General features: G+C 39.0%; 1 protein-coding gene across 5 annotated transcripts in view; it reads left to right on the top strand.

Annotated features, from left to right (window-relative positions):
* Nucleotides 1-25,593, top strand: part of TMEM245 (transmembrane protein 245) — a 96,582-nt gene that overhangs the window by 33,692 nt on the left and 37,297 nt on the right. For 3 of the 5 annotated variants that reach the window (XM_047699096.1, XM_047699098.1, XM_047699094.1), the window contains 4 exons: nucleotides 3,464-3,487; nucleotides 8,708-8,812; nucleotides 15,398-15,480; nucleotides 19,444-19,534. In XM_047699096.1, coding sequence (XP_047555052.1) covers nucleotides 3,464-3,487; nucleotides 8,708-8,812; nucleotides 15,398-15,480; nucleotides 19,444-19,534 — 303 coding nt within the window. The remainder of the gene's footprint in view (nucleotides 1-3,463; nucleotides 3,488-8,707; nucleotides 8,813-15,397; nucleotides 15,481-19,443; nucleotides 19,535-25,593) is intronic. The other 2 variants (XM_047699095.1, XM_047699097.1) reach the window with 2 other exon arrangements.

The raw sequence follows: 25,593 nt of genomic DNA, 5'->3' as shown, positions 1-25,593 counted from the left end.
GAACACGTGCTCAACTCCCTCATTGAAATCTAAAGGGGCTAAGTGACTTGCCTAAAATTACATTGTCAGGTAATGCCACCTCAGTGCAGTATTTTTGGAGTAATTCTCACATGCCAGATAATGGGCTAAGTCCTCAGGAAAATCCACTGACTCACAGAAAATTAGATGCAGGAGCTCTGTTTAGTGGAGAGACAGCAGTCCATTAAAATTTAGACACAGTGGTTAAGAACATGAACCCCGATTTCAAACTGGTTTCAGATCCCAGTTCTGCTACCTACTAGCTCTGTGATCTTGGATGAATTTCTTAACTTTTCTATGCCTTGTTTTCCTTCTCAATACAATAAACATAATAGCATGCACCTTGGAGAACGGCTGTGGGGGTTAAATGAGTTAATAGACGTGCAGTTCCTAGATCAGAGCCTGATTCATAGTGGCTCTGTGTGTTAGTGGTGGTTTTAATTTGTGGAGCACAGTATGTACAGAATACAGTGGCAGTACTGAGCAAGAGGGGACTGGCTGTTGGCAAGGCAGTGGGAGAGGGAAGGTTTTGCAGAAGAGGTGATGCCAGAGGAAATTTCAAGGCACAAGTAGGAGTTTCTTAGGTGACAGGGCAGGAGGAATAGGCGGATGGAGCAGTGCAAAGGGAGCGACTGCCACAGTGTGACTTCTTAGGGAGCACCAAGGAAACAGTCACAGTGGGATATATGCAGACCGAGGCAGGAGAGACAGGCGAGACTGAATCGAGGTCTTTGTGGGTACTGTGCTGTGTGAGCTGGACTTCCTCACAGAGCCTACGGACTGTTTCCCTGAGCAGGTCCATCCATGACTTCAGGTTGAGAAATACTGTTAGGTGGAACCAGCATAGATAGGAATGGGACGAAGAACTGGAGTTCACATAAGATGGAAGGAAAGAAATCTTTTAAAGCCATGGTAACATCTCCTGGGGGAGCAGAGATGCAGGGGGATACTTTTTTTTTTTTTTAAGATTTTATTTATTTGAGAGAGAGAGGGAGAGGGAGAGGGAATTTGAAGCAAACTCCACACTGAGCACAGAGCCCAATGTGGGTTTTGATCCCGTAACCACAAGATCTTGACCTGAGCCGAAACCAGGAGTCAGAAGTTTGTTTGTTTTTGAGAGAGGGAGGGAGAGAGAGAGAGAAAGAGAGAGAGTTCGAGCATGAGCAGAGGAGAGGAGGGAGGGCCAGAGACAGAAGGAGAAGCAGACTCCCTGCTGAGCAGGGAGCCTGATGTGGGGCTCCATCCCAGGAATCTGAGATCATGACCTGAGCCGAAGGCAGACGCTTAATGACTGAGCCACCGAGCCACCCAGGTGCCCCAAGGGTCGCAAGTTTAACTGACTGAGCCACCCAGGCTCCCCACGGGGATATGTTTTCTTACGTATTGCCTTTCTGTCTTCCAGAAAGTTTGCCAGTTTTAGTTCCCATCAGTGTAACATAGGGCAGTGCCCATTTTCTGAGCTCTTGCCATTACTAGATATTATAACAAAAAAGTATTTTTCAGTTTCATAAAAAGAAGTATGAGTGTTGTTTTAGTTTGAAATTTAAAAATTTTAAAAATGAGTTTGCCTATTGGCTTATTTATATTTTTATTTTGTGATTTGCCTATTTGTATTCTTTTTTCAACTTTTTAAATATGAAAAAGTCTAAGATTTCCCACAGATTTTAACATATTTATCACATCTTCCTGGTATTGGGGTGAAGCTTTGTTTTACTAGAGCAGATTAATCCTGCAGACTGTTTAAAGAGGACGACTCTTATTTCAGTGAACTTCTGACAGCCTTACCACTATCAGAAGGGATGGACACTAACTCTTGTTTTCAGAGTCCCACGTATTTGTATTTGGAACCCTTCACTTAGGACAACTCGAGAGTTGTGTCAGTTGAAGTTCTGCAGGTATCAACAGTGTTTGTGATGGAGTAGCCTTTTAAAATTGTCATTTTTTATTCAAATTTGTATGCCAACTTGTTCTTAAGAGGGACAGTAAAATAAATAAAACTATCATTTTTGGCTATAATAATAAAACATATCAAAATAAATGACTACTGCAAACTGAATATTTGTCTAGTAATAATCGATGCCATAATGATGTTTTATCTAGTATAATAATATGTAGGGGTTGCTGCTTTGGGGAATAAATCTATTTTTCATGTTTCTTTTAAATTTCGATTGATGAGACTAGTGTTTTTGAAACTATACCTCTACAGGAGATTGATTGAAGTGTAGTTTTAAACATGCACTGGGTATACTTTTAGTAAAAACTCTGCAAAGAGTGCTTACAGTTACCCTGATAAAATTGAGCTTTTTAGCTTTTATATATATATATATTTTAAGTTATTTATTTATTTATTTGACAGAGAGAAATCACAAGTAGGCAGAGAGGCAGGCAGAGAGAGAGGAGGAAGCAGGCTCCCTGCTGAGCAGAAAGCCCGATGTGGGGCTCGAACCCAGGACCTGGGATCATGACCTGAGCCGAAGGCAGCGGCTTAACCCACTGAGCCACCCAGGCGCCCCTAGCTTTTATATATATATTTTTTAAAGATTTTATTTATTTATTTACAGAGAGAAATCACAAGTAGGCAGAGAGGCAGGCAGAGAGAGAGGAGGAAGCAGGCTCCCTGCTGAGCAGAAAGCCCGATGTGGGGCTCGAACCCAGGACCTGGGATCATGACCTGAGCCGAAGGCAGTGGCTCAACCCACTGAGCCACCCAGGTGCCCCATATATTTTTTATATCACTAATAATGCCTTCAATCCTGTGTTTAGTGATTTTTATATCATGTGTCCACTAACTAGTGTTAGTTATATAGCGTTAAATATTGTGAGGTGTTTTGATGAGGTAACGTTTATATGAAAGGATGTTACATAAGTAGAAAGATAAGTGCTTCAAAAATTGAGATGGAAGGAGGTACACCAAATATTAACAGAATGTTGGTTCCATCTGCTCTTTGGCCGAGTGTTCACTGTTCCAAATGAGCATGGAAGTGTTTTACTGTTTAAAAATGTGAAATGACTTGTACTATAAAGCTACAGCCACAAAGTTCAGTGAACACATAGTATTTGAACGTGAATTAATTTATAAAGGGACACAAAATCCTTTTGGTACCTGTTATGAGAAAGAATTTTAATTATTATTCTGATCTTTGGAATTTGGTGTGACTACTTAAGCAGACAAGCATGTATTTTTAATTGTGCAATTGCCAAAAAAGCTTGTGGTTATTCCAGTCATTGTATATCTTAAACGAATACTATGTACAGTTGATTTTAAAGCTTTGTTAATGCATTACAGTTATTTTCCCAGTTTTTGTTTTGTTTTGTTTTTTTGGTCTGGGATTATCTCCTCCTCATACTCTCAGTGACTTTCTTTTCTTTTCATACTATTATTGCATTCTCTAATGATATTCCACTGTTCTTATCTTCTCTTTCTTACCTTACCCCTACCCTCAAGCTCTGGCACTGGCTAAATAAGAAGGTAAATGAACACATGGATGTTGGGTTTTATTACTGAATTCTGTAACTTCCCCCACCTCTCCATTTTCTTTCTGTTTCTGTCCATATGTCAAAATTAGTTTTTGCTTTTAAAGTTCAAATTAATAAGCTATGGAAGGTCGTGAATCATTGGTACTTCACAGTCCAATTTGCTAAACACCCAAAGCTATTTATTTAGGATAGATGGTTACTATCTCCTTGCCCAGGTGTGTGTCAGAAGTTCTGTCTTACAGTCCTTTTGTCTACAGTGAGTGATTGCCATTCCTTTTCAGCTCTGTAATGTGGCCCTACTCTAGTCTTCTTTGATGTGTGAGAGCTCATACTTATCGAAAAGGAACAAGAACTTTTTTGTAATAGATTTTATTTATTTATTTATTTGAGAGAGAGAGAGAGAGAATGAGCGGGGGGAAGGGGCAGAGAGAGAGAGGGAGAAGCAGTCTCCCTTTTGAGCAGGAAACCAGGGCTGGATCCCAGGACCCAGGGAATAAGACCTGAGCCAAAGGCAGATGCTTAACCAACTGAACCACCCAGGCACCCCGGAAAGAGAACTTTTTATTGCTACTTATTTTATAAATGACGCAGGAATTTTTGAAAAAGATCTGTGAAATACTTGATTCACTTGGCTGGTAATTTTATATAGTGTCTTTTTTTTTTTTTTTAATAGCTACTCTTCTAGAATTTCATTTTTAACTTATAAAAGATTGTGGTCATGTCCTGTGACCTTTAATTTCATGTATTTCCCAAGGTATGACATTGTATGTATAGTGAATGCTTCGCATGATTTGCATGAAATAGGTACATTTTTAATAACTTCAATAAAGGCTAATCCAGATAAATTAGGAGTGCTGTACTTGTGACATGTAGCCTATATATAGTAACTGTAGACTTAGATTCATCAAATCCCTGAGACAGATGCAAGAGATGACATTTATGTGTATCATGTTTAGATACAACAAAACCTTAAATTTTCAGTGGAGATATCATAGAAGACCTTAAGATGAATGTGGTACTTCATAGAAATAGACCAAGGTGACACTTTTAGTATAGAGATTAAGGTTTTCTTCTTTCTTTTGAAGAAGTAGAAAGGGGTGACTTGACTTGCCTTAAACTTCTGAACTTTGGATTGAAAATAAACAGTGTGTAAAATACATGCACACATGCATACACTTATTGGCCACTGCCCTGCTCCTACCAACATACATGCTGTTGTCTATACCTCCATTCCCTGCAAAACTAACATGAGTAAATGAGTTCAATCCTTGGCAAATAATAGTGCTGCAAACAAAAGTCACATTTTCTTATTTTGATCAAAGTAGGTGGTTTTATACACTTCTCCAACTTGTGTATGTTGAAATGAAATTGTCCTCAAGGGATGAGAGAAAGGAGAACTAAAGTCATTAGGTGCAATTTGATTTAACCTTCGGTGACTGCCTGAGTTAGAACACCTAATTTAAGAGCCTATTTCATAGCTAACCAGTTGTGACTCAGGTTTAAAAGATTCCTAAGAGATCACGTGAAGGTTTCCTTTCTCTGATGATTCCATATAGTATAGGTAAAGCATCGGTGGAGAGCGGGAGTGACTGCTGTAAGTTCTGGGACTGTCTATTCCAGGAAAGCACATAAATAAGTTGAGGTCTATTTTATTACATTATATCCAAGGTTAGAAAATTTGCAGCTTGGGTATTTGGCGTTTCAGCTTTAAGTGGAGTGAACTAGGAAACTAATTCAAGGGAAGGGAGGGTGAGAGAGAACATATCTGTGGTTAATTGAGACAGAGCCTATTTCTCAAGGCTTGTTTTATTTTTTAGTGTTGGTTATTTGCACTAAGACTCAACTAGAATTTGGTTAAAAAAATAAAAGAAAAGAAAGCCTACAGACCCAGAATAATGAATAGAAAACTCAGTCGTGGAATGATAACTTTCTTAATAGCTTCCTATACACAAAGCCAATTTAGAAGTTTCAAAGTTTTGCAGTATAACCATACATTTACTGACCTGTCTAAATTTTGAAAAAATGCATGCCCTTCCTTCACACTGGAAACATTCAGAATGTCATTTTGAAATGACTCTCCTTCCCCTTTAAGAAAGTAAAGTTTAATAACTAAAATAATTTCTCAGAGCAAGGAAGGCTGGGGAGATCACCAGAGACAGTGTGACTTCTATGGGTAGGCGGTAATGACAGCGGATGGCAGTGATGACAGGTAGTGTGGATTCTGCTGCCCAAAGCTGAACATAGCACAGGATCGGTCTCCTCCAACAGTGCCTTCGGCATTTCTTTAGGAATTCTCTCCTCCATTCCCTTCTGCTTCTCTATTGCTTCTTCTGTCCATGTGTCTCTCTCTCTTTCTTTCTTTTTTTTTTTTTTTCCTTAAAGATTTCATTCATTAGAGAGAGAGAGAGTGAGAGACAGAGAGAGTGAGACACAGAGAGAGCAGGGGCAGAGGGAGAAGCAGACTCTCTCCGGCTGAGCAAGGAGCCTGATGTGGAGCTCGATCCTAACACCCCGGGATCATGACCCGAGCTAAAGGCAGATGCTTAACTGACTGAGCCACCCAGGCGCCCCTGTGTTTCTCTTTCTTTGTCTGAGTTTCTGTTTCCTCGAGAGTCTTGTTCCATTCACCTTTTTCTGGGGGTTCTTTTCCTCCATCTAAGTTTTCTGTCCACTTTTGTTATTTCCTCTTTATTGATTGGTCCTTTGTTCTGTGCACCAGTTTCCCCCAGCCACACACTTTTTTCTCCTGTTTTGACCTTTAAAACAACAACAACAAAACCCTCCCTTTATTCTTTGGTAACTCTTCCCCCATCTCTTTCCCACTCTTCTCTCTCTCTTTACCTGTCTCCATTTTTGTCCTGTTTTTTCACCGTTACTTAACCAGAGATAGTGGGACTGGATCCCCCTCCCCATCTTTTTAGTTTATATATTGAGCATCTTAAATAGTTCTATTTGTTTTAAATTTTGAATGAAACCTCTAACCCTTACTGTTAGCCCTGAATACAGAATTTTATCTTATCACTTTATCTCTTAGTGTGGATTTTTTCTAACCCTTAGGTATATGGCTTCTGATAGGAAAATTCTACCCTGGTTTAAAAACATAAAGTTTGATTTTGTAATGTTGGTTTACATAATGTATTTGTGAATTCCATGTTTTATATGTTAGAAATACCCACACTTAAATTTAGATACATTTTCTAAATCATCATTTACATTTTATTTTTATTTTTTTTTAACCTCAGGACACTGAGGTTTTTTTTTTTTGTTTTTGTTTTTTTTTTATTTATTTGACAGAGAGAGATCACAAGTAGACAGAGAGGCAAGCAGAGAGAGAGAGGAGGAAGCAGGCTCCCTGCTGAGCAGAGAGCCCGATGCGGGACTCGATCCCAGGACCCTGAGATCATGACCTGAGCCCAAGGCAGCGGCTTAACCCACTGAGCCACCCAGGCGCCCATCATTTACATTTTAAAAACATATTTCAGAATAGTCATTTTTTAGAATATTAGGGTTCCCAAGTTATTTTTAGAAATTATAATTTATGAATACAAATCTGGTCTTAATTCTGAAGTTATTTATGTTTGCCTGTTCAAATATATATTTGAGCTTTTACCATGTGCCACGCACTGTCAGGCTTGGGAACTACAAAGAAGAAGAATAGTAGCTCTTTCTTCAGGAAACTGTCTTAAGAACTATTTAAGAGTTGGTTTCTGATTGTACAACTGGAAAGTTTCAATTGCGTTTAGAACATACATTCAAAATATGACATCTGACCTTCCATATCTTAGAAACTTGATACTACTTTTTTTAATCTTTGTCTTTGATGCTTTGGTGGCATGCACTGAAAATTAACTCTTCTGTTTGAAGCTATAATTGTCGAGATAAAAGATGAACTTTTTATCTTTGAGTTCACTGCAGCGTTGATCTCTCAGTGATAGTATCTTTCATGAAAGATAAAGGGATGCAAGCTTATAGCATGGAATGGAAAATATTTTAGAAGTCATGTTTTGTTTTTAACCACCATTCTTTGCTCTTGTGTGTTTAACTCACTGGAGGCATAATTCAGATTTAAATTAAGACTAACTTATTCAGCAATGCTGTAGCTTAAGTAGGGGTTGAGGGGTACAATGCGGTGTTTCAGTAGTCATCAGTCTAGTTGATTTTATTTTTGAAATGTTACATGGTAGCTTTGCATGGGAGGAATTGTAGAAATCTGTCATAATTATTATATATTCTGAAAACAAAATTTTTTTAAAATGTAAGGTTATTTGTGATTGTGAAAGATGAGAGAAGTTATACTCAAAATATAGCATTTAGGGAGAGCTGTAATTTTATTGATTAAGGAATTGATTAAGGAATTTATTGATTAAGGAATAACCATTATAGTAATGATTATTCTTTATTTACAGTCAATTTGTCCTAGAGCTTATGTTTTAAAAAGAATGGATATTTCAAGTGGAATGTCAGATTTTAAAAAGTATTTTGTTATGAAATATTTCATATATAAAAATATGTAAAGAACATCAGTGAGTCTGTCCTCCAGCTTGATAAAACATTCCCTGTATAATTAAAGCCCATTTTGTATCCCTTCTAATTGTGCATCTACCTGCTGACCTCCTGCCCGTAGGGTAGTATTCTGAAATTGATATTATCATTACCTTCACCTTAGATTCTTATTGTTACTGTTTTTGTAACCTTAGTGGCATCAAAGGGAAAAAATATTTTGAATGTAATTCCTATTTTAATTTGCTCCTATTTTATTTGTATAATTTAGGGAATACCTATTTTGTAAGACATATTTTTTCTAAAGCTATATATTTGCTAATTGATAGTAAAATTCCAGGAGATTTGAGGTCAGCTAATGTACTATCATTACTTCGTTTAAATATTTTATTTCATTTCGAATATTTACCAGATTATAAATTACAACTTGAAATGTAAATATACCATTGTGTGAGAATTCAAACATAAATATGTTCAAATTGACTGCCTTTCTTAGATAGGACAATAATAAACTTTTTATATAACAACAGTAATTAATGCTATTAGTTAATTTTCTGAACTTGCTTACAGCTTTCGCTGCTTTAATCGTTATGCCGTAGTTTGATTTGCAATGCTGAATATCCTATTTTGTCTTAATAATATTTGGATATATATGCATTTTTATTAAGTTATGCTCAGAAGATAAGTAATTCTCTTTTTCCTTTCTATGCAGATGATCATCTGGTTGGAGAAGATGTTAGACAAAATAATAAGCATTTTCATCATATTTTTGTTAGTAATAGGAACTCTTCTGTTAGCTCTACTCCTGACTGCAAAGGTAGAGTATGACAGTTACTATTGCCATTAATAAACTCTTGTTGGAATTTTAGTATGCAGGGGTGCATGGGTGGCTTAGTTGGTTAGAAATCTGACTCTTGATATAACCTCAGGTCTTGATCTCAGGGTTGTGAGTTCAAGCCCAAAACTGGGCTCCATACTGGGAGTGGAGCCTACTTAAAAAACTGTAGTATGTACAAGAAGCTGGCAGAAGCTGGCATGGAAAGCTTCCTTTGCTTATAAATATATATAACAAATTATTTAGATTTTTGCATTATTGGTTTTGCCATGAATTTGTCTACTTTTAATTTTTTTATGTGCATTTTTATTTTGTTTTTAGCAAAATCCTCAGAAGTGATCACAGAAGAAATGATCACAGATAGTGAAGAATAAATGGCTTCTTTTAAATGGGAGAACTGTGATCTGGTCTCATGAGTCCTAATCTAGTTAGTTCCTTGTTTACTAGATCAGAATTTCTTGATTAGCTCCTTCCCTTCTTGTCCCCTTGGTCTTTCTCTAATATACCATAGAATCTTTATATCTCAATTTCTAGGTCCTTCTAGCTTACACTTCCAGGTATTTCTCTTCTTAGTTTGGACTGCTGTAACAGAATACTATACACTGGGAGGCTTAAACAACAAACATTTATTTGTCACAGTTCTGAAGTTGGGGAGTCTCAGATCAAGGTGCCATCACAGTCAAGTTCTTGGTAAAAGGCACTCTGTCTGGTTTAGAAATGACCGTTTTCTTCTTGTATCCTCACATGGGGGAGAGAAAAGTCACCTCTCTTGTGTCTTTTCTTATAACAACACTGATACCATAATGAGGGCTTCCATCCTGGTGAACTAATTACTTCCTAAGGCCCTGTCTCTTAACCATCATATTGGAGGTTTGGATTTGAACATAAGAATTTTGGGAGGATACAGACATTCAGATTTTAACACCCTTCTTTGTTTAAAAAAAAAAAATCTCTAAAGTGCAGCTGGAATTTTCTCTATAGTGATGTATCTTCTTGACTTTTACAATAAATTTTTATTTTATTTTATTTTATTTTATCTTTATCTGAAGTCCCCTGAACTTGTCATCCTAGGTTTTGATATGTTACTTTCCAGGAAGTGTGAAGTTTATGTGAAATCATGGATATGAAAAATTTTCATATAGTGCTGTAGAGATATGTTATCAATAGATAATCTGATAACGCAGAATTTACTGAGGGATTGCATTGTTTCCTGTTATATGAATCTCTACTTGGAAGTCCTATTCTTAGTTATTTTTAGGCTCAGTATGTCCTCAGTCTCAGCTCGTAATAACTTGCTCTCTCCATATCTCTGTTTCAGTTTTTATGTAATTCTTACCTGTTTTCTGGATACTGATCATGTATAGTCACTTATATAAACTGTACAGACTTGTTTAGAGACCTTTTTTTGTTTTTGCTACATTTTGCCTAAACCTGCAATTATACATTCTTACCTTCTATTCTAGTTCTTAGAGAAACCTTATAACAGTATGAGCTTCCATTTTTCTTTTTCTTCTCTCCCGCTCTTCCATTTCACTTTCCTTTCTTTGCTTCTTTGCAGAGGGTCTTCTTGACTGCTCATGTCAATTCTTTTTTTTTTTTTTTTTTAGATTTTATTTATTTATTTGAGAGGGAGAGAGAGAGAGAGCAAGCAAAAACACAAGAACAGGGGGAGGAAGAAGCAGACTCCCTGGAGAGCCGGGAGCCCAACAAGGGGCTCGATCCCAGGACCCCAGGATCATGGCCCGAGCCCAAGGCAGATGCTTAACTGACTGAGCCATGCAGGCTCCCCTGCTCATGTCAATTCTATTCATTTTTCATATCCTTTTTTTTTTGCTCAACCCATGCTTCAGTGAGCTTTTGCTTTCCTGAACTTGGATAACATGTATTATCTAGGTGGTCTAGGACTTATGCAAACTGAGCTTTTGAAGGAAACTTATTGGTTATCTAGTTTATTCTCCCAGCCAATAATGGGATTCTCTAACACCGTGAGAGTATCCACTTGAATGTCTAATAGCCATCTCAAATATAACATATCAAAAACTGAATTTCAGCTCTTCCCTTGCTTGTGTGTTCTCCTCCTGAAAGTCTAAGTATTTTGGCGTAAATGACCAGTCCATTCTACTTGCTTAGGTGAAAAGCTTCTGAGTCGTCCTTGACTACATTCTTTCCTTTTGTTATCCACATCCAGTCTGTCAGAATTCCTTTTAGGCTTCATCTTTGGATAATAACAGGGCAAGGATGTCAAATAATTCCTTCCCACAGAAAGCAAGAGCAAAACAGCATAAAATTATTAAAAATACTGGGAAGCCTGGGTGGCTCAGTCAGTTAAATGTCTGACAACTCAGTTCATGATCCTAGGGTTCTGGGATTGAGCCCTGTGTTGGGCTCCCTGCCGAGCAGGGAGTCTGCTTCTTCCTTTCCCCTTGCCCATCCTCCTACCCATGCTCTTTCTGTCTTTCTTTCAAATAAATAAAATATTTTAAAAAGTTATTAAAAGCAATGTATGAGGGCATTGAAAAACCATCAGTTAGGCAATTTGAGGAGTATTTCCTCATGAAAAACTGTTACTGAAGCTGGTAAAACAGGTAGTTTGTGGCTTTTGTGCTTGGAGTTTTTCTCATTCTGCCTAGCTTGGGCAACAGAAACCTGCAGCTTTTCCTGTGGGAGGTAGTAGACTTGGTCTGGGGCTGGCAAGAGAGCAACTATAAATTAAAGGGAGAGATTCTGGAAGCAAGAGAACCATGAAGGGCTTAATTATAAGAAGATTAATAAACCATACATCCTAAACTGGTATCTGGGAGACTCCAAGGAGCCCTGTGCACTTTGAAAGCTTGGGGAATTTGCAAATTGGTTGTGCCTTTGATTGCATTTCTCAATTTACACATCTTAGGCTGCAGAGAATGAAGATTCCTATTGTGGGCATGATTTTTGCCAAAATCATTTGCTGACTGCTAAACTATGCAGGCTCAGGGGAAGGCTTTAGGCTTTAAAAAATAATAATAAAATAAAAAACACTGAGCAGAAACATCAGTGACAGGGAGGGCAGATTTGCAGTTTCACTACAGATAAGTTAATTGCTTACTGAAACAATAACAGCTCTCAGAAGAACAAAACAAAATCCAGAGTTGCTATAACACATTTTTTAAAAAAATTTTTTTAACTAGAAATTACTAGACATAAAAGAAACAGATAAGTGTGACTTAGAGGGGGGGAAAAAGCAGTCAAAGGAAGGGATACTTAAGTAGTGCAGATGTTGGATTTAGCAGCTATAATAAATATGTTCAAAAATTAAAGGAAAGTATGCTAATAATTTATAAATAAATGCAGATGCTCAGCAGAGAAATGGAGACTATAAAACAGAACTAACTAGAAATCCTAGAGCTGAAGAGAGCAATAACAAGAAAAATTTACTAGATAGGCTCAACAGCAGATTTGGGATCCGGGGTGGGGGGGAGAATGAATTTGAAGAAAGATCAATAGAAGGTTTCCAATCTGATAAACAAAATATTTTTAAGATAGTGGATGAGGAAAGACTCAAAGATTTGTAAGGTGATAGCAAAGATTCTAACAGATATGTAATTGGCATCCCAGAAAGTGAAAGGAGAAAGAGAAGAGTGGAAAAAAATATTTGCAGAAATAATGGTCAAAAACTTGTCAAGTTTGGTGAAGAACAATAAAATAGCCAAGAACTCAACAAATGCTGAGTGGAATAAATACATATACAACAAAACCTGGACACCAATCATAGTCCAACTACTGGAAGCCAAAAAGATAAAAAAAAATCTTGAAGGAAGCAAGAGAAAAATTACACATCACACACAGGAGAACAATAAAACAAGTAACAACTGACTTCTCATAATAAACAGTGAACACCACATGACATTGTAATGACATATTTAGCCTTGGGAAGAAAACAACTAGTCAGCCAAGAATTTTATATTCACTGAAAATGTTCTTTTTTTTTTTTTTTTTTTTTTTTAAGATTTTATCTATTTCTTAGAGCATGCACACACGAGAGTGAGAGAACAGGGAGCCTGATGTGGGACTTGATCCCAAGATGCTGGGATCATAACCTGAGCGGAAGGTGGACACTTAACTGACTGAGCCAACCAGGTGTCCCTCCGAAACTATTTTTTGAAAGTAAGAGCACAATAAAAGTATTTCTGGATAACCAAAACTGAGAATTAGTTAATAGCAGACCCACAGTATAAGGAATGCTAAAGGAATTCCTTCAGACTGAACAGAAATGACTCCAGAAATAACTTGTATCCAAAGGGAAGAATGAAAAGCACTTGGTAAATATGTGGATATATATAAAAATTACATTCCCTTCCTTGTCAGTTTATTTAAACAACAGGACTATTTAAAGAAAAGTAAAAAAGTAAAAAATACTGTATTGTAGAGTTCATAATGCACATATATGAACTATATGTGTAACCATAGCACAAAAAGAAAAGTGGGAAACAGAATTACCCTGGTATGAAGTTCTTATATTTAATTGGAAGTAAGTCAGTATAACTTGAGGTGGTTTATGTAAAAGATGTGGTTGGCTTAAGACAAATAGCAACCATTAAATTTTAGAGAAACTAAAATGCTATACTAAAAATATAATGCTTTACACAGAAGGCAGTGAAAGAATAGGGATGAAACAGAAAGCAGATAGGAAAATGGCAGACCTAAATCCAGTCATGTCAGTGGCTATATTAAATATGAGGCAATTAAATAATCAAATGGCAGAGATTTTCAGTCTGGATATAAAGTAGCAAGTTCTAGCAAATGGTATCTATAAGTGGTTTACCCTTGAAATTCAAAGCCATAAAAAGACGGATAGTGAAAGGATGAAAAAAAGATATACCATACAAATGGTAAACATAAGAGTTATAAATTATAGGGGTGCCTGGGTGGCTCAGTGGGTTAGGCCTCTGCCTTCGGCTCAGGTCATGATCTCAGGGTCCTGGGATCGAGCTCTGCATCGGGCTCTCTGCTCAGCGGGGAGCCTGCTTCTCCCTCTCTCTGCCTGCCTCTCAGCCTGCTTGTGCTCTCTCTCTCTGTGTCAAATAAATTAAAAAAAAAAGAGTTATAAATTATATTAATATCAGACAATGTAGTTAAATATTACTGAAGACCAATAAGAAATGAGGTCTTTCCATAATGATGGGGTAATACTGCAGTAGGATATACCGATTTTAAGTGTGTATGTTCCTAACAATAGAGCTCTAAAATACATGAAGCAAAATATTCAGAATTAAAAGGAGAAATAGTTAGGGATTCAGTAATACTCCTCTTGCAGTAATTGAGAGAATAAGTAGATGCAAATTCATAAGAATATAAAAATCTTGAAAAACACTATCGGCCAATGTGAAGTGACAACAGCAGAATCATGTTCTTTCAAGTAAACATGGAATAGCAAGACAAACCATATGCTCAATATGCCTCATTTAAAAATAGTAAAATATAGGGGCACCTGGGTGGCTCAGTCCATTAAGTGGCTGCCTTCAGCTCAGGTCACGATCTCGGGAAGTAAGGCCCAAGTCAGGCTCCCTGCTCTATGGGAAATTGGCTTCTCCCTCTGCCCCTTCCCCTGCTCATTCTCTCTTTCTCCAATAAACCTTTTTTATTTTTTTAAAGACTTTATTTATTTATTTGACAAACAAATATCACAAGTAGGCAGAGAGGCAGGCAGAGAGAGGAGGAAGCAGGCTCCCTGCTGAGCAGAGATCCAGATGCGGGGCTTGATCCCGGGACCCCGGTATTGACCTGAGCCAAAGGCAGAGGCTTTAACCCACTGAGCCACCCAGGTGCCCCTCCAATAAATCTTTTAAAAAATAGTAAAATATAGAGCATGTTCTCTGGCACTGGCTTGTTTCTTTTTACCCCCCCCCCCCCCATCTTTTTTCTTAATTTAGAGAGGGAGAGAGTGCGGAGGGCAGAGGGTGAGAAAGAATCTCAAGCAGACTCCACGCTGAGTGGGGATCCCGACACAGGGCTTGACCTCCCAACCCTAAGATCATGACCTGAGCCAAAATCAAGAGTCTGTCACTTAACTGACTGAGCCACCCAGGCACCTCTGTCCTCCTCATTTTGTTTGTTATTTAGAAAGGTAAATTCTGAGATGGAGTTTCAGCTGGTTTTTTTGTTTTGTTTTGTTTTACTCTGAAACTTTACTAAATTCTTTGTTTGATGTCTCACACCGCATCCTAATTGTATAAGCTCATGCAGTGTTGATAAAGCTTACGTATACTGTAGACATATAACATGTGTGAACTGAATATATCTACCTATTTGTCTTGTGTATGGGTATAAATATTTGAATATATCTTTTAATGTAATTTTTCCTGAAGTTGTTGAGGTTGAAGTCAGAGAGCTAGTGTGTATTTGTTATTTTCCATAGTGAGGGTCATAGGACGTCATGTATAACAGCTGTTCCGTACAGGTTTCTAAATTAATTGGAACTAAGTGTGTAATTATTTGACTCAAAATCATTGTTCCAATAACAGTGTAGAAAAATAAATGTTAAATTGGGCTTATTTTTTATTGAGAGTCTTTTCTCTCCTGTCCGTAATACAGGTGCATCAAGAGAGTGTACACATGATTGAAGTCACAAGCAGTTTGATTAATGAGACTCTAGCAAATCACCCTGAGTGGGCAAAGTAAGAATGTTATTTTGGCAAAATTAGAAATGGATGCCCTAGGTTTAGTATCTGTTTTCACAAAATGATCTTCATTGATGCAGCTAATTGGGAAGAGAGATTTCATGAATGTTGACATTTTTGCATCAGAATGTCATGTTTTGGGGGATGGTGGGAGAGGGATGGACATAAGATTTTGGGAACAGGGGGCGCCTGGGTGGCTCAGTGGGTTAAGCCGCTGCCTTCGGCTCAGGTCATGATCTCGGGGTCCTGGGATCGAGCCCCACATCGGGCTCTCTGCTCGGCAGGGAGCCTGCTTCCTCCTCTCTCTCTGCCTGCCTCTCTGCCTACTTGTGATTTCTGTCAGATAAATAAATAAAATCTTTAAAAAAAAAAGATTTTGGGAACAGTTTATAGTCAATGCCTTTATATTTGAAATGAGATTTGTAGTTTATAATATGTTTATGATTTGCAAAGCACTTTCACCTACCATGTGTCTTGTGTTCCTCGCAGTGACTGAGGCGATTGGAGAGACTGTCCCCATTTCATACATAAGAAATCAGGATCAAAAGTTAAGCAAATTGAGATAGTCCCCCAGTGGCAGAGTTAGCAGTGTTTCTACCTTGTATCTTTTTTTTTTTTCTTTTTTTTTAGGATTTATTTATTTTAGCGAAAGAGCTGAGCTAGAAGAGGGGTAGAGTGAGATAGGTAGGGAGAGAATCCCAAGCAGATTAGCAGCTGAGTGTGGAGCCCAATGTGGGGCTTGATCTCACTACCCTGAAATCATGACCTGAGCTGAAACTGAGTCAAATGCTTAATGGACTGAGTCATCCAAGGGCTCTCACATTGTATCATTTTAGAGTCAAGGTTGACAATCTGTGGCTCAGGGTGAAATCCAGCCACCTGTTTCTGTAAAGTTTTGTTTTGTTTTGTTTTTTGTTGTTGTTTTTTTTAATTTATTTTCAGCATAACAGTATTCATTGTTTTTGCATGACACCCAGTGCTCCATGCAATCCGTGCCCTCTCTAATACCCACCACCTGGTTCCCCCAACCTCCCACCCCCCGCCCCTTCAAACCCCTCGGATTGTTTTTCAGAGTCCATAGTCTCTCATGGTTCACCTCCCCTTCCAATTTCCCCCAACTCCCTTCTCCTCTCTAACTCCCCTTGTCCTCCATGTTATTTGTTATGATCCACAAGTAAGTGAAACCATATGATAATTGACTCTCTCTGCTTGACTTATTTCACTCAGCATAATCTCTTGTTGTTGTTGTTGTTTTTTAAATATTTTTTTATCTATTTATTTGTCAGAGAGAGAGAGAGCAATCGAGCACAGGCAGACAGAATGCCAGGCAGAGGCAGAAGCAGAAGCAGGCTCCCTGCTGAGCAAGGAGCCAGATGTGGGACTCGATCCCAGGATGCCGGAATCATGACCTGAGCCGAAGGCAGCCGCTCAACCAACTGAGCCACCCAGGCTTCCCGTTGTTGTTTTTTAAAGATTTTACTTATTTATTGGTTAGAGAGAGAGAGCACAAGCAGGGGTAACGGCAGGCAGAGGGAGAAGCAGGCTTCCTACTGAGCAAGGAACCAATACAGGACTCCATCCCAGGACCCCAGGATCATGACCTGAGCTGAAGGCAGACGCTTAACCGGCTGAGCCACCCAGGCATCTCTGTAATTTATCAGGCCTAGTAGACACTTGTTAGTCATTAAAGATCTATTCAAATACTAATGTGAATTCTCATACTTTAACACTAGAGGTTATAATTTTCTCCATAAAATGTCGTACCAGATAATTGAAAATATTCCTTCAAAGCACTGATGAACTAGAATAATTTAAAAGCTACTTAATATTTTCCCAAATCCCACCTCTATTTAAAGATCTCAATTTCCTGTTCATATCTTCATACTTAGATTATTACATTTGTAATCATCTCTAAAGTTTTGTCTTAACTTGCTGAGAAGTATTTGAGAATTTGCCAAAAGTTTCAGAAATACTTTATTTGGAGTATAGGAAGAACTGGTTAATATTAAAGATTGAAACCTTACCAATTTGAAGTTGCACTTTCTAATGTATCCAGAATGTCTGGAGGATGTTGTTTATCGAGGAGACATGCTTCTGGAAAAGATACAAAGTGCCCTTGTTGATATTGCACAGTCACAACTGAAGACAAGGGGTGGTACCCATAGTCAGTCTCTTCCAGACTCCTAGAACCGGTATATACCATGTGGCTGAGAAAAGAACTATTTCAGTGCCATTAAGAATTCTGCATCAAACTTAGATGTAAGCCTTACCAACAGTTACAGAAACATTAAGCACTATGACACGTTACCTTTTTAGCTATTTTTTTTTTAAAGATTTTATTTATTTATTTGACAGACAGAGATCACAAGTAGACAGAGAGGCAAGCAGAGAGAGAGAGAGGAGGAAGCAGGCTCCCTGCTGAGCAGAGAGCCCGATGCGGGACTCGATCCCAGGACCCTGAGATCATGACCTGAGCCGAAGGCAGCGGCTTAACCCACTGAGCCACCCAGGCGCCCCGTTTTTAGCTATTTTTTAATAGTCTTCTATTTTCACTCTTGATAAGTAAGCCTCTAAAATTGCGATTGAACCAGCTTTAAACCATCATTATACCATCATTTTTTATTATTGAAATGAAATTATTGAGGTAGATATTGCATTAATTGTTATAATATTAAACAGATGTACTTTAAAATTCTAAAAAAAAGTCTTTTTCTTTGGTTGAAAACAAGTGCTTTCCTAGGTATCATTACATTTTGTCAGTGGCAGTTGGCTTTCTTTTTAGGATCATCTTTCTCTCTCTCTTACACAAATACACACGCAAGCTAGCTATCACTTCCAATTTACTATATAAAGTACTACAAGGATATAAAACTGCTGTAAGTCGAGAACATTGTGCATTTGACTTGACTCTTTCCCATAAGCCAGCTTTGTAGTGTGTGTCATAGTTAGGCCTCGGGAAAGTTCTTAGTTACTGCTTGCCTGGGTCTTTGGGCATCACTCATGGATAGTTGAAATCAGGACTATTCATTTTGTGAATGTCAACATCTGTTGACATTCTCTGAAGTACAATTTAAAGAGTATCTTTAAGTAGTACCTTAAAGAGTACCTGAAGAGTACTCTTTAAATTGTACCTCTGAGGTACAATTTAAAGAGTATATGAGGGGCGCTTGGATGGCTCAGTTGGCTAAGGGTCTGCCTTTGGCTCAGGTCATGATCTCGGGATCCTGGGATCAAGTCCTGTGTCAGGACTCCCTACTCGGTGTGGAGTCTGCTTCTCCCTCTCCCTCTGCCCTTCCCCCTGCTTGCGTGCGTGCTCTCTTTCTCTCAAACAAATAAATAAGATCTTAAAAAAAAATAAAGAATACATGAAGATATTTCTCCTTCGGAAAGCACTGGGCGTATGAAACGTGTTATTGATTAAGGCAGATGATATAGCCTGCTCAACAGGATAGTAGGGAGGCCGTCTCTCATGGCATGAAGAGAAGTTTTTTCTTTCTCAGTTCTTAGATCAACGTGTATGAGAATCACTTTCAGAGCTCATTAGGGTCCTGTTTGCTGGGCCCCAGCCCTGTTTCTTTTTCAGTAGGTCTGGACCTGGGCCCAAGAGTTTGTATGTCTAACACGTTTCCAAGCAGTTCTGATGCTGGAGTAAGGCTGGTGCTGAATAAGGCAGATGATCCAGGATGTGTATGGGCAGAGAAACCAGGCAGAGCAGAATGAAAGGGAGGTTGTGGGGAAGGTGGGTCTAAAAGCTAAGGCGAGCTTCAACAGCCTCTCAGTTGGTAGAATTAAGTGTTAGTCAAGGATTCCTGCATGGGATTCATTTGTATCCTCGTGTGATGACTGATTAATAATTTGTCAGTTACTGATTGTTTAAATATATGGAATTCCAAGAGCTACTGACATAATCCACTAAAAATGTACTAGTTTTAATTTTTTCTTTCTTTTATTTTAAATTAGTTGGCTTCCTGAGGCTCAAGTAGTCCAAAGAGCCCTCAATTCTGCAGCTAACAACGTGTACCAGTATGGAAGAGAATGGATAACACACAAGGTAAGAGGAGAGCCTCTCTCTGCAAGGTCTTCATTGGTAGGGGCCTCCCTTTGATGAAGTGTAAATGGAGTTTCTCTTTAGAACAGTTTCTCTTTTTGAAATATGCTTAAATCTACAGGTCAACGAGAAACATACAATGAAAGTAAACTTTCTGGAAGATTGTATTTAATGGTGCTAGTAGCCTGAACAGAGAGGTTGGTCCTTTGCTTCTTGCTCAAGGTAGATACTCATTATTTGTGCCTTAGGACAGAATGATCATTAAGATTGGGTGGTCAAATAAGACTTTGTGGAGAAAAAAATGGTTGTTAGCAAATATTAAATATTATTATCTGCTGGTGACTGTGCTTGGCAGTTTCCAGTTTGTTTCATTTAATCTTTCTAAGAAATCTGCAGTAGTCTAAATTGTTTGGCCCATTTTGCAGAGGAAGAAACAGGCTTAGCAAGGCTAAGTAAATTCCCAGTGGTCATGTAGTGAATGGCAGAGCTTGATTTCAAACTGAAGACTGCTTGTAAATCCCTTGTTGTTTCTGCTGTAGCACGCTGGAAGAGCACGATCAGAACTGGGCTAGGTGCTTTGCTGTGGCACTTGAGATAAACCGTGAAGGATTGAATGATAGGTTTTCGATGAATAAAGAGAAGGAATCCTGTATTTTAAGGAGTGTTCATGTGAGCCAAGATATGGAGGTGGGAGTGTGCTTGAGATTAGTTGTCTGAAGCTTTGTGGAAGGAAATGAAGGGTAGAGGATAAGGCACAATTACTGCAGGTAACGGTCCGTTTCTGTGATACAAATTTGGGATTACCCTCCCCCCACAATATTACCTATGGGAAAGAAGGTAATTTGGAATTTTAGTATATTGAAGTAATTAGGAACATCTATGGATTAACAAGATTTGTTGCAGTGAGATGTATGTTCAGGAAAAAAGTATTGGTATGTGATTCCTTGTTTAAAATTCAATAACAGGGGTGCCTGGGTGGCTCAGTGGGTTAAGCTTCTGCCTTCGGCTCAGGTCGTCATCTCAGGGTCCTGGGATCAAGCCCTGCATCGGGCTCTCTGCTCATGGGGGAACCGGCTTCCCTCCCTCTCTCTGCCTGCCTCTCTGCCCACTTGTGATCTCCCTCTCTGTGTCAAATAAAATTCCATAACAAAAGCCTCAAAAAGAAAGTTATCTTAAAAATTACAGTGTATACATGTGTATAGTAATCTAAGAATGGAATTGTGGTTGAGTAAAAAGTTAAAAGAAAGATCTGTGTAACTGATTTTCTTGAGTCCATGCCAGGTGACCTAATCGAATGCCACATGGAAGTCTTTAAAAGATAAGTTTATGGGTATAGCTCTCCTAACTATCATAGAAGATCCAGCCAGCCATTGCAAAAGCATTTTAGACTTCTAGAACTGTATTGGCTGACTTACTCTGCTGAAAGCAGAACATTTAGTTTTTTTGGTTTTTCTATTTGAGTTCTGGAATTCTTGCCTATTTGGGAAGAGCTGGAGAAATGTGCCTAAGATTTTATAGAAATAACTTTCAGATTACTTAGAAGTTATGTTTGAAACCCTTTACCCAAGCCTCGAAAGGAAAGACAGTTGAAGAGAGATGGGTCTTGCTAACAAAGGTTGTAACATATTCATCATCCTGATTTGGAAGACACGGGGATAGGATCTAAAACCAGTCATTGACTATCCATTGACTGATGAATGGATAAGCAAAATGTGGTATATCTAAATGGTGGATTATTTGGCCATAAAAAGGAAGGAAGCACTGATACATTCTACCATGTGGATGAACCTTGAAAACGTTATGCTAAGTAAAAGAAGCAATCAAACTAGATACGTATGATTGCATTTATATGAAATGTCCAGAAGAGGTATATCTACAGAAAAAGAGAATAGAGTAATGGTTTCCAAGGGTAGGGGAGATTTAGCGAAATTAGGGAGTGATTGCTAAGGAGTATGGAGGTTCTTTTTGGGGTAATGAAAATGTTCCAAAATTGGTTTTGGTGATGGTCACATAACTCTGAATATACTAAAAGAAACTACTGAATTGTACACAGAAGTGGGTGAATTATAAGGTGTGTGAATTATCTCAATAAAGTTGTTTTTTAAAAAGAACCATTGAGGCTCCTGGGTGGCTCAGTTGGTTAAGGGTCTGCCTTCGGCTCGGGTCATGATCCCAGGGTCCTAGGATCAAGTCCCACAATGGGCTCCCTGCTCAGCTGGGAGCCTGCTTCTCCCTCTGCATGCCACTCCAGCTTGTGCTCGTACCCTCTCCCTCTCTCTCTCTGTCAAATAAATAAATAAAATCTTAAAAAAGAAAAAACCCTAAAAACCATTGAAATTGTAGAAGTTGAAATGTAGAAATACTAAGATTCCTTTATTTATTTTAGAATTTTAGAGAGAGCAAGCTCGGAGTTGGGAGGGGGAAGGGAAAAGGGACAGAAGAGTGACAGAGGGAAAAAGCAAGGGGGAGAGAGAGAATCCCACACAGGCTCCTTGCTGGAATGGGGAGCCCAGTGTGGGGCTTGAGCCCACAACCCTGAGATCATTACTGGAGCCAAAATCAAGAATTGGATGCTTAACCTACTGAGCCACCCAGGTACCCTTGTAAGGGCTAGCTTTTCTAATAAGCTCAGATCTCATCCAGCTAACAATCATGAGAGAATTGGGTCCTAAGAGCTAAAGTATAAAAAGGGATAAAGCTAGGATAAGAGGTCATACTCAGAAAAGGTAGAGTTTTTTAGGGTATGTGTAGGTATGAACAGAGAAGGTTTCTGTCTACCTGCCCCAGTCTGCCTTGTCAGCCTTATCTCTTATATCCTCCATGCATTATAGTACCCAGATCTGCTAGTTTTCTCTTGCTCAAATCTAGTTTGCTTTCTTCATTGGACATCCTTGCTTGAGCTAACCTTTCTGCTTAATAATGTTCTTTCCAAAATTTATATGTAGAGATGCTGCCCTGAGACAGTAGGAAAATTAGTCCTGAATGGGTTTTCACTGTCCCTTCTCCCATGCCTAGAATGAAGGAAGTGACAGCCAATCCACAAATGTGCTAGGCACTGTTCTAAGTTCTGGGGAAAAGCAGTAGACCAGAAAGAGTTGCCACCCTCCTGGAACTTACTCTGAGAGGAGGAGGATAAAGACGTGAAACATGTCAAGAAGTAACCATTTCTGTTCCAGAAGTGTTGTGACCAGGTAATGCAGAGTCACCCAGAGTGACTAGCCTTAGCTAGAACGCCAGAGAATGTCTCTGAGAAGGTAATGCTTTCACCAAGACTGGGAAAGGAATGTTTCAAGTTGAGGGCATAGAAAAATCCAAGGCTCTGAGGTAGGAGCAAGCTTGGTTGAAGGAAAGAAAGAAGGCCAACGTGGCTGGATGAGCTATAGGTGATGATAAGAAGTTGGGATTTTATTTTAGTTACAAAGATATATATGGATTTAAAGCAGAAAGGGACATGACCTGACTTAGGATATTGAAAGCTCATTTTGGCTGCTTTATTGGGAGTGATGGGCAGGAATGGAGGAGGCAGGGGGCTAAAAGAATATTATTCCAGTAGTCCAGGGGAGATGTTGATGACTTGACTAGGATGGTAGAAGTGGGAAATGAGAGAAATGGTCACATTTGGTATATATTTTTGAGGTGGATCTGACAGAAATTACTCATGGATTGGATACGGAGTGAAAAGGAAGGAAGTTTGTGGGTAGCCCACCTGGAAGGGTAGCTGTGCCACTTCCCGAGGTGGTGGGGGTGGGACCGGGGAGGGGCGGGATTACAGAGAGATGGAGCTGTAATGCTGTAATTCTGTTTGGGGTGTGTTAAGTTAGAGATACCTAGCAGATATCTAAGTCAAAGCATCAGAAAAGGCCACTGAATGTACATAGCTGGGGCTTGGGGAGAGGTCTGGGCTGTAGGTGGAAGTTCGAATGTTGCCAGATAGTATCTGTCACTCTACCCAACAGGAGAGATGAACTGTGTTCGTTTGGTAGGGCTGCCATAACAAAGTACCACAGGCTGGGTGCTCAGACAACAGAAACTTACTTTCTTATGGTTCTACAGGCTGGAAGTCCAAGATCAAGCAAAGTGCTGTGGGATTGATTTCTTTCGAGGCATCTCTCCTCAGATAATGACTGTGTCTTTTTCACATGGTCTTCTGTCTGTGTGTGTCTGTCTTCTGATACATTTTTATAAGTATACCAGTCATACTGGATTATGGCCCACCCTGATGGCCTCCTTTTAACTTAGTTACTTCTTTAAAGACCCTGTCTCCAAGTACAGTTACATTCTGAGGCACTGGCGGGTCAGGATCTCAATGTAAGAATTTAGGAGGGACACAGTTAATACTATAACATGGCCTAAGGAGACAGACAGAAGAGGACCAAAGATAGATTCCTGGAGCACTTACACTTTTGAAGGTCCCAGAAGCAAGTCGACAGAGAAGACTGAGGAGGAGTAGCCTGTGGGAGGAACCACCTGTGTCTGTCGTAGAGGCTGAGAGAAGATACTTCCAAGAAAGACTTGGTCAGGTGTGGCAAATGCTGTCAAGGTTCCAAGCAAGATGAGAACAGAGAATTGCCCACTGACTCCTCATCCCCATGTTATAGAGGAGGTTATTCGCCTTAAGTGAGCACAGCTCTCAGATGGCATCCTGCCTACTCCTAGTTAGTGCTTCATTGTCTTCCATATGCAAAGAGCATCTCCTACACCACTAACAGTATCTGTGCTCTGGTGAGTCCTCTGATAGCAGTGCTGTTGCCATCAGGCCCCATGCTCTCTGGCTTCCTCTTCCTTATGGCTTGTGCTATGTACTGTAATGTTAGAACAGGATGGTGTTCTGGGTCTGTGATGTTCTGCTGTGGTTGGCAGCACCACAAGTTTGAAATGACGCTGAATCCTGCCTTCAAAGTCCTGGTGTTGTAGAGTTACTCACTGTCGTGCTGTGATAAAGGGGATCCGGGTTTGAGCTAGTGCTTTATTTCAGCGAAGGCCACTGTGCAGGCAGCCTAGACTAGGGGCTTTTCTGGTTCAAGAAGGATCTCAGAAACTGAGCAGACAATGACAGAAAGAGTTGGTAGTAGGAGGTCTGTGAGTATCTGACTGTCATGCTACTTAAAAGACAACTTTCAAGTAATTAAAGGAAATTAGACTAGGGCACTTGTGACTTATAGTTGTTTTGGGCAGTTTGCTGTGTTAGGTGTTCTTTGTTCATAGGTTATAGATACTGTAGTTGCCTTGGGCCTGTCATGGGTCCTTCCTAAATTTGCTTGCTCATCTTGAAAGAACAAAGGTGATAAAAACTTTTTTCTTCCTAACTCCCGGGGGTTTTGTAAAGATCACATAATGTAAGGGAAAGCCATTTGTAAATTGTAAAATGCTGTGCAAAGGTAAATGGTTTTTATTATATTCACTCATTTATGTTTGGTTTTTGAATAAGTAAAATATAAAGGAAAACGTTGGGCAGATATTTTTGCATCCAATATGTCTAAAAACTGGTTCAGATATCTGTAAGGACAGTGTCAAGGGAGCAAAAGGTGTGGATAGGACACACAAAAGAAAATACACATTGAAAACCAACATGGAGGAATGGTCATTCTTGTAGCTGAAGAAGAAAAGTAAAAATAATTGGCTATAGTTTTTACACCAATTAAATTACCTAATAGCTTATCTGTCCATAAGGCTTTGGAAGAATTGGTTTATTCATACGATATTGGAAAATATTAACTGATACAGTACCTATAGAAGACAGTTCAGCAATGCATAGCAGGAGCCTTTAGTAAAGTGCCTCTTTCCTTTGATTCTTGAACATTTATCTTACTATTAGTAATAAGAAAAAAATTGTGTGCAAGGATGTTCAATGCAGTATTACTTGTGACATTAAAAATTGGGAATCATCTCTGTATTCCTTGATCGGGTAAAATAATACCAAAACTTAATGAACTGGGGTGCCTGGCTCGCTTATTTGGTGTAGAGCGTGCAACTCTTGATCCTTGATCTTGGGATTGGGAGTTGGAGCCCCCAAGTTGGGTGTAGAGATTACTTAAAAATAAAAAATCTTAAAAAAAAGAAAA

This window comes from Lutra lutra, chromosome 13 (genome assembly GCF_902655055.1).
Source record: "Lutra lutra chromosome 13, mLutLut1.2, whole genome shotgun sequence".
Taxonomy (NCBI): domain Eukaryota; kingdom Metazoa; phylum Chordata; class Mammalia; order Carnivora; family Mustelidae; genus Lutra; species Lutra lutra.
The sequence above is the reverse complement of the archived record's forward strand: the minus strand, read 5'-3'. Positions and strand labels throughout refer to the sequence as shown.